We start from the raw sequence: 15,000 nt of genomic DNA on the forward strand, positions 1-15,000 counted from the left end.
ATGCTCTTCGACTTTTGCTTGTGATGCACAGTTGATGAGTTGAGTCCATGGTATTTTTCATGGATGTGTGCTGATTATAGATGAGGAAACGGAGGAGCGGTATTTGGTGGACTTTGCTCAGAAAGTCATTGACAACCAGCGGGAGATGCGTGAACAAGTGTCCAAGGGTATGGCAGAAGAAAAGTCCAGCCACATAATGAGTAAAATGGTAGAACTAGATGGAGAACTGGCTCGAGAAGAAGACCTTCCACCACCGGCAAACCCTGAGGAAGAGTGGTAAGTATTTGGCATAGAGTTGTCGTAGTGATTGCGATGTAGTTGCATTGAAAAAGTTTTTTGGACACTTATTTTGAGATTAATATTTGTACCAAGGGCTAGCAGATGATCGAGACTCCAAGAGGAATGCACACTCATCTCTAAGCTGTCTAACCGTGTTCCAATCCCGACTCGGTTATAAACTGTCATCCTGGTGTTTCACAGGCAGGGTGATTCGTCAATATGTGTCATCACTCAGATGGATGTTAAACTGGGCGGCCCATCTGCTGGCATTAGTTGGTGGTCATTAAAGATCCCATGATGTCCTTTGCCAAAAGTAGGCGAACTATCACCAGTACCCTGAACAAATTCCAAGTTCCTGCCATAACTACCGCTCTAACAGATTGTGGTACATCAGAATCATAATTTGTACCAATGTGTCTACCCTGTGAACTTGTCAACATGACCTGATTTGCATACGGTACGGTATATAAAATATATGTATGAATTAGATAATGATTGTGGAGTTGTATTCTCGTGAAAACGTGCTGCGTGTTCAGGGTGGACTTCACGGACATGCTGGGCCGTGCTAGAAGGTGTCTGCGCAAAGATCTTCCAGCTTTAAAAGCCATGGATAGGGACTTGGCTGGGGCAAAGAGGTAAGAGTGTTAATTCTATGAATGACTTTGTCACTTTTTTTTTTTAATCTTCAACCTACACCAACTCGTTTACAAATATTGCTAGCCTTTATGCCTTTTTAAATCCTCAGGGTCAAGTTGGAGGAGCGCACACTGCTGTCTGATGACATGAGAACTGAGGATGCACGGGAGAAATGGGAAATGGAAGAGCAAGAGTCTATGAAAAGACCGATTGGACCTGTTCACTATGAGCATATTCGTGAAAACGGTGTGGTTTGTGAAAATCGCTTCACGTAGAGAATGTTGTTTAAAAAAGATTAGCAAAATAACTGTACAGGCAGTCTCCGGTTTCCGAACACTTGGCTTCTGAACATCCGTTCATACGAATATTATACTTTACTAGTGGGGCAACCATGGGAAATCCACGGGCATAGTCATGTATGACATTGGACATTGGACATCTTAAGTTGAATGCTGCACGTAGTTGCCAGTAACCATTTTATAAAACTAACTCGTCAGATCCAGAAATGATGTAATCTTCACAATTTATTTATTTCTGATAACATGCATGCACATGGGAAATACATTTTGTAATTTGTAATTACACGTTATGTAAAATGTGACTTCAGGAGCTCAAATCTTCCCACTCCTCCCCCCACACCACACACACTGCACAGGGAGAGGGGGGCGAGGATCACACACAGAAGGGAGGGGGTGAGGATCGCACACAGAAGGGAGGGGGCGAGGATCACACACAGAAGGGAGGGGGCGAGGATCGCACACAGAAGACAGGGGCGAGGATCACACACAGAAGACAGGGGGCGAGGATCACACACAGAAGACAGGGGGCGAGGATCGCACATAGAAGAGAGCAGGCGAGGATCACACACAGAAGACAGGGGGCGAGGATCACACACACAAGACAGGGGGCGAGGATCACACACAGAAGACAGGGGGCGAGGATCACACACAGAAGAGAGCGGGCGAGGATCACACACAGAAGAGAGCGGGCGAGGATCAGCACACAGAAGAGAGGGGGCGAGGATCGCACACAGAAGAGAGCGGGCGAGGACCGCACACAGAAGAGAGGGGGCGAGGATCGCACACAAGAGAGGGGGTCGAGGATCGCACACAGAAGAGAGGGGGCGAGGATCGCACACAGAAGAGAGGGGCGAGGATCGCACACAGAAGAGAGGGGGCGAGGATCGCACACAGAAGAGAGGGGGCGAGGATCGCACACAGAAGAGAGGGGGCGAGGATCGCACACAGAAGAGAGGGGGCGAGGATCGCACACAGTAGAGAGGGGGCGAGGATCGCACACAGAAGAGAGGAGGCGAGGATCGCACACAGAAGAGAGGGGGCGAGGATCGCACACAGAAGAGAGGGGCAAGGATCGCACACAGAAGAGAGGGGGCGAGGATCGCACACAGAAGAGAGGGGGCGAGGATCGCACACAGAAGAGAGGGGGCGAGGATCGCACACAGAAGAGAGGGGGCGAGGATCGCACACAGAAGAGAGGGGGCGAGGATCGCACACAGAAGAGAGGGGGCGAGGATCGCACACAGAAGAGAGGGGGCGATGATCGCACACAGAAGAGAGGGGCGAGGATCGCACACAGAAGAGAGGGGGCGAGGATCGCACACAGAAGAGAGGGGGCGAGGATCGCACACAGAAGAGAGGGGGCGAGGATCGCACACAGAAGAGAGGGGGCGAGGATCGCACACAGAAGAGAGGGGGCGAGGATCGCACACAGAAGAGAGGGGGCGAGGATCGCACACAGAAGAGAGGGGGCGAGGATCGCACACAGAAGAGGGGGGGCGAGGATCGCACACAGAAGAGAGGGGGCGAGGATCGCACACAGAAGAGAGGGGGCGAGGATCGCACACAGAAGAGAGGGGGCGAGGATCGCACACAGAAGAGAGGGGACGAGGATCGCACACAGAAGAGAGGGGGCGAGGATCGCACACAGAAGAGAGGGGGCGAGGATCGCACACAGAAGAGAGGGGGCGAGGATCGCACACAGAAGAGAGGGGGCGAGGATCGCACACAGAAGAGAGGGGGCGAGGATCGCACACAGAAGAGAGGGGCGAGGATCGCACACAGAAGAGAGGGGGCGAGGATCGCACACAGAAGAGAGGGGGCGAGGATCGCACACAGAAGAGAGGGGGCGAGGATCGCACACAGAAGAGAGGGGGCGAGGATCGCACACAGAAGAGAGGGGGCGAGGATCGCACACAGAAGAGAGGGGGCGAGGATCGCACACAGAAGAGAGGGGGCGAGGATCGCACACAGAAGAGAGGGGGCGAGGATCGCACACAGAAGAGAGGGGGCGAGGATCGCACACAGAAGAGAGGGGGCGAGGATCGCACACAGAAGAGAGGGGGCGAGGATCGCACACAGAAGAGAGGGGGCGAGGATCGCACACAGAAGAGAGGGGGCGAGGATCGCACACAGAAGAGAGGGGGCGAGGATCGCACACAGAAGAGAGGGGGCGAGGATCGCACACAGAAGAGAGGGGGCGAGGATCGCACACAGAAGAGAGGGGGCGAGGATCGCACACAGAAGAGAGGGGGCGAGGATCGCACACAGAAGAGAGGGGGCGAGGATCGCACACAGAAGAGAGGGGGCGAGGATCGCACACAGAAGAGAGGGGGCGAGGATCGCACACAGAAGAGAGGGGGCGAGGATCGCACACAGAAGAGAGGGGGCGAGGATCGCACACAGAAGAGAGGGGGCGAGGATCGCACACAGAAGAGAGGGGGCGAGGATCGCACACAGAAGAGAGGGGGCGAGGATCGCACACAGAAGAGAGGGGGCGAGGATCGCACACAGAAGAGAGGGGGCGAGGATCGCACACAAGAGAGGGGGTCGAGGATCGCACACAAGAGAGGGGGTCGAGGATCACAGGGAGAGAGAGGGTCACACAGGTCACACACAGGGGAGAGAGGGTCACACACAGGGGAGAGAGGGTCACACACAGGGGAGAGAGGGTCACACACAGGGGAGAGAGGGTCACACACAGGGGAGAGAGGGTCACACACAGGGGAGAGAGGGTCACACACAGGGGAGAGAGGGTCACACACAGGGGAGAGAGGGTCACACACAGGGGAGAGAGGGTCACACACAGGGGAGAGAGGGTCACACACAGGGGAGAGAGGGTCACACACAGGGGAGAGAGGGTCACACACAGGGGAGAGAGGGTCACACACAGGGGAGAGAGGGTCACACACAGGGGAGAGAGGGTCACACACAGGGGAGAGAGGGTCACACACAGGGGAGAGAGGGTCACACACAGGGGAGAGAGGGTCACACACAGGGGAGAGAGGGTCACACACAGGGGAGAGAGGGTCACACACAGGGGAGAGAGGGTCACACACAGGGGAGAGAGGGTCACACACAGGGGAGAGAGGGTCACACACAGGGGAGAGAGGGTCACACACAGGGGAGAGAGGGTCACACACAGGGGAGAGAGGGTCACACACAGGGGAGAGAGGGTCACACACAGGGGAGAGAGGGTCACACACAGGGGAGAGAGGGTCACACACAGGGGAGAGAGGGTCACACACAGGGGAGAGAGGGTCACACACAGGGGAGAGAGGGTCACACACAGGGGAGAGAGGGTCACACACAGGGGAGAGAGAGGGTCACACACAGGGGAGAGGGGGTCACACACAGGGGAGAGGGGGTCACACACAGGGGAGAGGGGGTCACACACAGGGGAGAGGGGGTCACACACAGGGGAGAGGGGGTCACACACAGGGGAGAGGGGCTCACACACAGGGGAGAGGGGGGTCACACACAGGGGAGAGGGGGGTCACACACAGGGGAGAGGGGGGTCACACACAGGGGAGAGGGGGGTCACACACAGGGGAGAGGGGGGTCACACACAGGGGAGAGGGGGTCACACACAGGGGAGAGGGGGTCACACACAGGGGAGAGGGGCTCACACACAGGGGAGAGGGTGTCACACACAGGGGAGAGGGGGTCACACACAGGGGAGAGGGGGTCACACACAGGGGAGAGGGGGTCACACACAGGGGAGAGGGGGTCACACACAGGGGAGAGGGGGTCACACACAGGGGAGAGGGGGTCACACACAGGGGAGAGGGGGTCACACACAGGGGAGAGGGGGGCACACACAGGGGAGAGGGGGTCACACACAGGGGAGAGGGGGTCACACACAGGGGAGAGGGGGTCACACACAGGGGAGAGGGGGTCACACACAGGGGAGAGGGGGTCACACACAGGGGAGAGGGGGTCACACACAGGGGAGAGGGGGTCACACACAGGGGAGAGGGGGTCACACACAGGGGGGGGGGAGGGTCACACACAGGGGGGGGGGGGAGGGTCACACACAGGGGGGGGGGGTGAGAGAGGGTCACACACAGGGGGGGGGGGGTGAGAGAGGGTCACACACAGGGGGGGGGGTGAGAGAGGGTCACACACAGGGGGGGGGGGTGAGAGAGGGTCACACACAGGGGGGGTGAGAGAGGGTCACACACAGGGGGGGTGAGAGAGGGTCACACACAGGGGGGGGTGAGAGAGGGTCACACACAGGGGGGGGGGGGGGGGGGAGAGGATCACGACGTTCATCGGCGTTCTATTTCCTCATTTTTTTTTATTCATTTTGGAAATGGCAGTTCCAAATGTGACATGTAAGTTACCACGAGTGAGTAAGTGGCGACACGTAAACTAAGCTCCCCTCCTCTCCCCATGGTCAGTCTACCAAAGAATTGCAACTTTTTATTGTGACTACGTCTAAAGAATGAAACTTTTTATTGTGACCACTGTATAAGGAATACAGCTCAAATGGAAAAGTACAGAAAAATGAAAATACAGAAATGGAAAAGTCCCTGGGAAAAAAGTATAATGGGCAGTTTATAAAGACATTATACATTATCCCCTTCTGTCCGGCGAAAACCAAAATTACTCTTTTCGTTACAGCATACAAAAGTACATTTTTTAAATTGAAGATTTCAAATAAACTTCTTGAAGTGTACGTGCACATAACTTATTCAATAAGAACGAAAAAATATCTCTCGGCAATTTCCCGTTTATTTATTTATTTAGATAATGATATGTGAATTACAAGTCCATACACACGTGAAATAGTTTGTTTATTAATTCTGTACTTGCACACAATTCAGCCTTGAAAACTCATGCGAAAATCAATTTTTATTTTTTAATTTTTTTTCATTAAAGATCTCAATTTTCTTTCCTCTGCATTATGAAACCGCACCTTCTTTGGGCGGTGTATAATAGACCGTTGCCTCGATTGCTCCAAACGGAACATGCCATACCTTGTTTTCTTGGCATGAATTCCAATCAAAATGTACCGTTGTTTCTTCAAAAGGTAACTTGTTATGATAGAACACGCGTTAATTCAGTCTTAAAATGGAGCCTCAGAGGGTATGCGGAGCAAACAAAGTGGTGGAGATTTGTTTTTGAAGCCTCTCCCAGAATGGGTGTAGCCCTTCCCTCAATGGAGGAAGACCCACCCATGAATGGACAAACAAACACACTGGAGCAGAGTATTAGAGTGATAACCATGTTTCGATCTTTTGAACGCTTGATCCATTCATACGAACATCTGATCTTTTCTGAATGTACTGCGCTGAGCGCTAAACACAGGAAATCTGGACCTTGATAGCTAATTACCCATTCACACTATAATTGACACCTCATTCACACGGGCTTTGTCGTTTCACACACTTTCGCCATTTCACATGCCATTCTCTCCATGAGGTTCCTTACCGGCATGAGAGACAGCAGTGCTCACACTGCTTCACCATAAACCGTCTAACTGGCTCATTATCCCTCGTCGTCCCTTATACTCCACACGTTCAATATACTCTAGTTTATTCATTTTTAGCCGCGTCGCAGACGCTGCTAATAGAGTGCCCTCTGCTGTTGTTGTTGTTCTTCTTCTTGTTCTTGTTCTTGCAGAGAAGACAAAACCTCAAAGCTCCACCCATTCTGGGAACCATAGCTCCACCCATTGTGGGAGAGGCTTCATATAAACAAATATCCACCATTTTATTAACTCGCATAGCTTTGAGGCCTGTTTTGTAGGCCCGTGGTGTCTTCCTCTCTCACACAGTTTTATTTCAAATCAAATTCGATATATCATTTCATTTTTCACAGTCGCTAACATAGTTTTAGACTCGGTTGAAAAAAAACGGGAAGAAAATCCGATGAAAGTTGGCCTTTATAGAACGAAATGAATTCTCAAAGGCCTGTAACTTCAAGTCCATTGAGATATTTTTTTTTTAAATCGCGGCATGGTCAGTCATACACCGCCCGAAATAACAGACGGGAAAATGCTGAGATATATTAAAAATTCGTCCATTTGATGACAATCGTCACGATGAAATATTTAATTTATACGTCGTCGCAATAATGTGGAGAGAGGAGCATAGTTTCGTTCACGTGTCGCCACATACGGGAAATTGCCGAGATATATATTTTTTAAATCGCGGCATGGTCAGTCATACACCGCCTGAAATAACAGATGGGAAAATGCCGAGATATATTAAAAATTCGTCGCCACACACGGGAAATTGCCGAGATATATTTTCACTTTGCACAAAAATAACATCAAGTAATCAAATCAATAGGAATGTCCTGTGCCTATAACATCGACGTTATAGGCACAGCTGCATCTAGGCATTGTGTAACATCGACGTGGCTTTTGTTTTAATTAAAACTTTTTGTACTTGTTTATTTTAAAAGTACATTTAATAACGTTTTCATGTAAGTTAAAAAATAACCCAGGATTTAATAGGGTTTTCAAACATACCGCCGCACTGAGCGTGCAGGAACTTGGCCGCTCGAATGTGGGAAAATGAACAATGCTGGGGTGACTCACTGAACAGTGGAACATGGTGATGTTTCCAACATACTTTACTGTATTGTATTGTATTGTATTGTATTTGTACACAATGACGTCTCCCAACTGCCGCTGGTTTTTGTCGATTGCCCAAAAAAGATTTGTATTTGCATGTTGTGTTCAGTGTTGTGCTTCGGCAGTTCTCAGCCATTTAGTGATCATTTTTACATTTATTGCACAGTATTTTCTTTTTAGGCTTTATTAGGGTACCACATGCCTATCAGGTTGTGGAACCCTATTGTTTTTGTTAATTTTATTCGTCTTTTTCTTGTTCTTCTACCGTTTTTTTTTTTTTTACTTTAAAAAAAATCATTTTCTCTGTTACCGTTGGTTCAATTGATAAATTCTTACCAAAGGAGCGCTGCCTCCTGTATAATTTTTTTTTTGCTAATTATGTCATATGTCATGTGGTACAGGGTGTGGTACACCAAAAAACCTTGTACCTCTGTCTCAACTGCCCCATGAAAAAAAACCTGAAACTTGGCGCAATGTCAAGAACTCCCCATGGGAAATAAAATATATGTTTTTGATGGTCATAGGTGCCTCCATTATGATGTCATAATTCGACAAGTAGAACACTTGATCGAATAAGTGTGAAATTTCCTGGGCGTGATCTTTGCAAAAATTGTGGGAGAATTAAATTGACTAGTGAGGTACCCGTGCTATGCACGGGTGGGAGGCCAGAAGCAAACAGACAATGCAGAAATGGCGAATGCTAAAGCATGAAACAAATAAATTCCACATTCCTGTAGCACTTTCAGTCGCACGTCAGACATGGACAGCAAGTTCATGAAGGACTTCCATGAAAAACGTACCTGTTTGCAAACAAATGGGTATGTTTGTTCTATACCCAGTCAATGGTGAATCTGCATATGGCAATCCACAAATTTCACGTTTAGAAAGTAGAAACCATCACGGCATTCCGTCATTCACTTGAAGTCGATATCTTTTTTCATTCCAAACAGCATAACTTCAATCACAAATTAAATAACATTAATATAAAAAATAAACTTTTAACAACATTCGTGACATAAACAAATATTAAAATCCTGATGTGAAGTTCCGTACGGTTGGGTGAACACAATTACGAATTTAAAATCGTAATTGTATTCACTCGATTCCAATCATCAATTGATACTTTAACAAAACGATTAACACGATTAACGTTCAACGATTTAACATTACAATTGAATGATGGTTGTATTGGGATATTATGAAACCCGCTCATTGCCGTCATCTGTCCACTTCCACATTTGCGGCAGGTTCATAATTCTCATCAAAATCTAAACGGTATTTGTAGAATTTCAATAAAAGCCACATCACTGTTCATATCGGTAAATATTATTCCGTCGTGTTTGGGAAAATTGGAAAAACAATACAGCATATTTTACTCCAGGGGGTCCCAGGATTACCCACGCAAAATATCGTTGCGATTGGTTCAGCTGTTTTTGTGGTACCTTCGAATGGACGGACGGACATTTGGTGAATTATAGTAAGACAACGTCATTGGTCACTTGGTTTGGCAGCCATATTTGATTGAAAATGCAAATCTTCAAAAATCATCTTCTCCAGAAGGGCTTACTAGATCGATGCGAAACTCCGCACACATGATCTGCTAGCCTTGGGGAATATACTTTGCAAATTATTAAGTCATGTGGTCTTGACAGCCATATTGGACTATATGCAAAAAAATTTTTAAAGCTTTTCTCTGAAAGCACTGAATGGATTGATGCGAAATTTTACCAATGTCATCTCACACCATTGCTGCAAATAGTGTGGAAATTATGACATCATAGGCCACGTGGTTTGGCAGCCATATTGTATCAAAGTACAATAAATAAATAACTTTCTCTGAATTGGCTTAAGCTATTGAAGTCAAACTTTAAAAGTATTATCTCGCCGTCAAGGGGAATAAATGTTAAAAATTTCAACATGATCAGTCACACGGTCTGGCAGCCAGAATGTTTTAATTATTTGAAGAATAAGAAATCTTACAATTTAAACTTCTGCAGAATGGCTTTCAAGATCAATGTGAAACTTCACGCACATGATCGAGTGTTTCAAAATATAGTTTGATAATTCAAACGTCATCTGTCGTATGGTCTGGCAGCCATTTTTTAAAATTTATTTTGAATCTGAGTTGTTTAAAAAAAAAAAATCCTTTGAATTGAATTTAAAAAGTGCCATTCTGAATCCTTTTTTGTTTTTTTAAGAGGTTGTCTATGGGCCACGTGTCTGAACAAAGCAGGGTATATCAAAGTGAGGCATTGTGGTACTCAGTCATCACTGCCAGCAGTTATAAAGTGGCAGTTCTAGTTATTATTACTGTACTGCTGTATTTATCGCATCAATTTATTCATTTTTATGCCTCCACCAACATGTTTTCGGGTTGGCTGTCCGTGCGTTTGTCCGTGATAGGTTCTCGTGACTGCAATAACTTGAGAATGGCTGAAGGGATTTAAATCAAACTTGGATCAAGTACACTTGGTCCTCAGTTAACGTCGTGGTAACTTTCTTGAAAACATGACGTTAAGTGAAACGACGTTAAATTTATTGATCGATTTCGTCAGAATTGGTATAATTAGGGGTGGGGGGGGGGGTAGGGAGGGGGGTGGGGGAGGGAGGTTTAATTCCTTCGCCCACATTAAATGCATCACATTTAAGTAAATTCGCACTTTTCGTTGTTTATAGATTCTGAATTGTACATTGTAATACAGTACTCTAAGTAAATGTAAAATAAACTACAAACATATCATCCTTTAGTACAATAAAGCAATCTACTGGTGGAGGGTGGGGAGTCACTGAGATCCAGAGGGTTCTCCCCTTTGCTGTAACGTGAAGGCTTCTGCTGCCTGTTGAGATGACCGTTTTCCTCACTCCTGCAAAAAAGCATCAATGGTTGACTGCTTGCTGCTCTGCCTCTTCTTTTCTATATAAATTTAATAGTAGCACCGAAGATTTTCCATAGTTCTATAATCGACGCTGTAATAGCGAGTTGTAGGTAAATTATCACAACGTTCTGTGAAGTCTTGGTGTCTAATTAGTATGGACGTTGTAACGAAACAACGTTAACCAGGGCGATGTTAAACGGGACACCCTGTATGTACTATGATGTAAAGATGAACTGATTCGATTTTGGCGTCAATGGTCAGAGGTCATGTCAGGTAGAAAATGTGATACTTGAGAACAGCTGAAGGGATTTAAATCTAACTTATGACAAGCATGTGTAATAATGTGGCTGGAGGCACATCGGTCGACGTTGCGACTTCTACGAGTGCTGTTCCAGTTTGATTTAAAAAGCACTTTTAATAGTGTTTTTATGTTAACAACAACAGGGTTAAATTTGTTCGGGAACCAAATAATCACTTATTACATGTATTGAATTTAAAGGGGGTTTATTGTTCCAGCTTATAGACACCTTGTGTTCGTAAACCGAGGGCTGCTGTAATTTATTTTTTATGGCTAATCCTTTCACTTTATCCTGCACTCTAGTCCTCGCTAAGAAAAAAAGCATTCTGAAAAAATGTTATTTGATCTATCTTGACTGTGTTGCATCAAAATGAATTTTGCCCAGCTGTGATTTTATTTGACCCATGCCTTGCACCTTTTTTACTTGTATACATATTATGTATTTTTATCGGTAAAATTAATTTGTTGGGGTCTTGGGGTCTTAAAATGCCTGTTATTAAAATGGGATATTTAATTTGTGTATAATTTCAGGGGAAATACTTAAATTATTTTTTGCTCCCAAATATTGGCAAATTAAAAAGTAGTATATCGTTTTTGTTAGATCTGATGCAATTAAATATGGAAGCACAAATGTAAGCTTAGAGGTGAGCACACCACTTAGGCTTTCCTGCTGTCTCACAAAATGCAATACTGTATATATATATATATGTATATATATCTTCTATATATAAAGGAGGTGTGTGTGTATGTGTGTGTGTCTGTGTCTGTGTCTATGTCTGTGTCTGGATGTGGATGTCCGCTTATAACTCAAGAACTACACATCGGAGAAAAGTTTTCGACACAGATTCAGAATCAGCATAAAATCCCGGTGGTTATAGGCTACGTTTTATTTTAATATCAATGGTTTAAAAAAACCGCGCCAGCTGCAATTCCATGGTGTAGTTTGTGGCGGCGCTAGACGTTCGGGGTGTATTGCAATGGTTTGTCGGGTTTGGCTGTGGGTCCAGAATAGCTCCCATTTCCTTATGTTCTTCCACTTTTATTTTGATTCTTCTGTTACAACGCCTTCCTTATCTACCTTATATCCCCCCGACGAGGCCTCTACATAATTTCATGCGGCAGAATTTCGTGCATTTTGAGTGAAAGAAGTGAGACGAAGTTGTAGGAGGAAGAAGAGGCGCGGTCACTGTGGAGGCCTCGATCGTGAGTGGAAATGGCGGGAATTGCGTTTGTATCGCAAAGTAAAGGATCTGCATTCATTTCTGAACTTGCATTGGTGGATTGTTATACATATGCATTATTTTTCATAAAAAAACTTTATGTTGAACCTGAAGGCTCCAAGCACGGACTATATATATAGCCCTCATTGAGGTAAAAATAAAAGTAAAAAGCCTGCTATCGCTTGCCAAGCTAGCCGTTCCCCCCTCCCCCTCCACTCTCCCTCCCCCTCCCCCTCCACTCTCCCTCCCCCTCCACTCTACCTCCCCCTCCACTCTCCCTCCCCCTCCCCCTCCCCTCCCCCCTCCCGTCCCCTCCCACTCCCCTCCCCCCTCCCACTCCCCTCCCCCCTCCCACTCCTCCCCCCTCCCCCTCCCACTCCCCTCCCCCCTCCCACTCCCCTCCCCCCTCCCCCCTTCCCCTCCCCCTATCCCCTCCACTGCCCCCTTCCCTCCCCCTCCTCCCTCCCCTCCCCCTCCACTGCCCCCTTCCCTCCCCCTCCACTGCCCCTCTCCTCCCCCTCCACTGCCCCCTCCCCTCCCCTCCCCCTCCCCCCTCACCCCTCCCCTCTCCTCCCCCTCCCTCCTCTTCTCCCCTCTCCTCCCCTCTCCTCCTCCCCCTCCCTCCTCTTCTCCCCTCCCCCCCCTCTTCTCCCCTCCCCCCTCTTCTCCCCTCCCCCCTCTTCTCCCCTCCCCACCCTCTCCTCCCCTCCCCCCCCGTTCCCCTCCCCTCCCCTTCCTCCTCCCCTCCCCTCCCCTTCCTCCTCCCCTCCCTTCCCCCGCCCGGCAATGCCGGGTACTTCCCATGGCCAGCTGTACGTGGGCTGCTCGAGGGTTGGAAAACCAAGCAATCACGAGCCTCGACCTTGTATACAAAAAAAAAAAAAAAAAAAAAAAAAAAAAAAAAAAAAAAATCTTTGTCTTGGCACCAAGTAAGAAAACCAGAAATGTTGTATACCAAGAGGTTTTGAGAAATTGAAAATTGACAAAACGTCATGTAGGAAATGTACTGTGATATTGCTCTAAAATATACATGTTCTTTTCATCATATATTTGTATTATTCTTATTCAACCCGGGCGAAGCCGGGTACCTCAGCTACTATATATATATATATATATATATATATATATATATATATATATATATAGTATATATATGTATATATATATTGTTACGGACCGCGGATTAGGATGTTATTTACCGAGCGGTGGTATTACCGCGGCCGAACAGTTGCTCCCCTTTTCTTCCCTTACACTCACCTGATTCACCCAGACGTTGGCCAAATCGCGCTATGCTAAATCAATGATGGAAAGGACACGACGACTGGGAAAGAGGAAACGACGCAAGGGGTACAGTTCTCAAGACCTCCGGAGGAGGGTATAATTACAGTGGTGGAGAAAAGGGGGTAGATTACAAGGCAGAGTGAGGTAAAGACACAGAAGAGATGGGCACTTAAATACAATCTTATCTAGTCCCGGACAGACCACGGACAAACGGACAAGGTAGACTCACACGGGGATTGATGGCGGGAATGGGCAGGTCGGTCGATGGCACAAGGTGCACCTTGGCTCGGGGACAGGATAAAGCACGGTTCAAAAGATGCAGGGAGGTCTCACAGCGCTCGGAGGTCGTCTTGCTTGCTCCAAGCTCGGCGCGCATCTGACGTCACCTCTCTCTCCTGCGCATGCTCAGCGGGGAGTGACACGCCCTCGGCTGGTTGGTTCCGCCCCACTGGGGCCGGTCCGCCGCTTCCATTGGGTGCGGGGGTTACCGGGCTCCGCCCTTGACGAGGAGCCGACAGGGAGCCCCTGTTTGGTAACCCCGTCGAGCACATGTTCGATGGCGGCTCGTTGGGAAGGCCTGGTGCCCTCCCACCACCCCTACCAACCAAGCCGGAGTGAGGACGCGCACTCCCTGCGCTCGTTGTTGTTGTTGCTGAACTGTGAGGAAGAGCTGCGGGGAGGTATTGGGAGGTCCTAAACTTCCTAACGGTGCCATACAATCACATTCTGGTGCAACGAAGGGTCAGAATTAATGGAAACGAATCCTTAACTGACATAGACTAAGAATAACTAGCAAGATGTCCTATAGTTGTCTTACATGAGATGCGGTGAACCTGGGTGCGACATTTAATGGGGGAAATAGGGGGAGGTCGGGTCTACAGAGTGTTGTTTACAGACAATGGGACTAGGGAATGGGGGATTGGGGAGAGTTGGGAAGTATTGAGGAAATAGGGGAATATTTACAAGCGGATATGGATGGATGCAAATCCCATATCCGCAACAATATATATATATATAATATATATTCATTCCAGTCCAAGGCAATGATGTGATATATGAAGTTGTCCTTGTTTACTGTTGCAAATATCACAGTTCCATGCCTTTGAGTGAAGAGGTGATAGAAATATTAACAGTAGACATTCTGTCATTGCTGATGGACCTCTGTCATTATTGTCCGTCTGCAGAAGTGCGAGAGCTGGGTGTGGGATATTTTGCCTTCTCCATGGATGAGGAAATGCGTAAAAAGCAGATGCAGCGTCTCAATCTGCTACGAGAACAGGTTTGCCATTGCTGGGAAAGTTTGAAACAAATTTGTGAGAGTTGTGCGATTAGTGAATATCTAAATGCACGGTCCGCCGAAAGTCGAGACTATTTCAAACAGCGATGTAGGAAATAAGAAGTATGTTGGTTTGAATACTGTATATCAGATAGAAATGAAAGAACACACTTGAGATTGTTCACAATTTATTTCATGAAAATCACATCCAGTAAGTGACCGCCATGGGCCTCCATACAAAATAGTGGCCGC

General features: G+C 47.5%; 1 protein-coding gene across 1 annotated transcript in view; it reads left to right on the forward strand.

Annotated features, from left to right (window-relative positions):
• Positions 1–15,000, forward strand: part of CCDC174 (coiled-coil domain containing 174) — a 48,494-nt gene that overhangs the window by 14,398 nt on the left and 19,096 nt on the right. The window contains exons 5-8 of the mRNA XM_078776378.1: positions 81–276; positions 816–914; positions 1,025–1,161; positions 14,657–14,751. Of these exons, the coding sequence (XP_078632504.1) occupies positions 81–276; positions 816–914; positions 1,025–1,161; positions 14,657–14,751 (527 nt within the window). The remainder of the gene's footprint in view (positions 1–80; positions 277–815; positions 915–1,024; positions 1,162–14,656; positions 14,752–15,000) is intronic.

This window comes from Myxine glutinosa, chromosome 4, assembly GCF_964187855.1.
Source record: "Myxine glutinosa chromosome 4, kmMyxGlut1.1, whole genome shotgun sequence".
In the NCBI taxonomy this organism is placed as follows: domain Eukaryota; kingdom Metazoa; phylum Chordata; class Myxini; order Myxiniformes; family Myxinidae; genus Myxine; species Myxine glutinosa.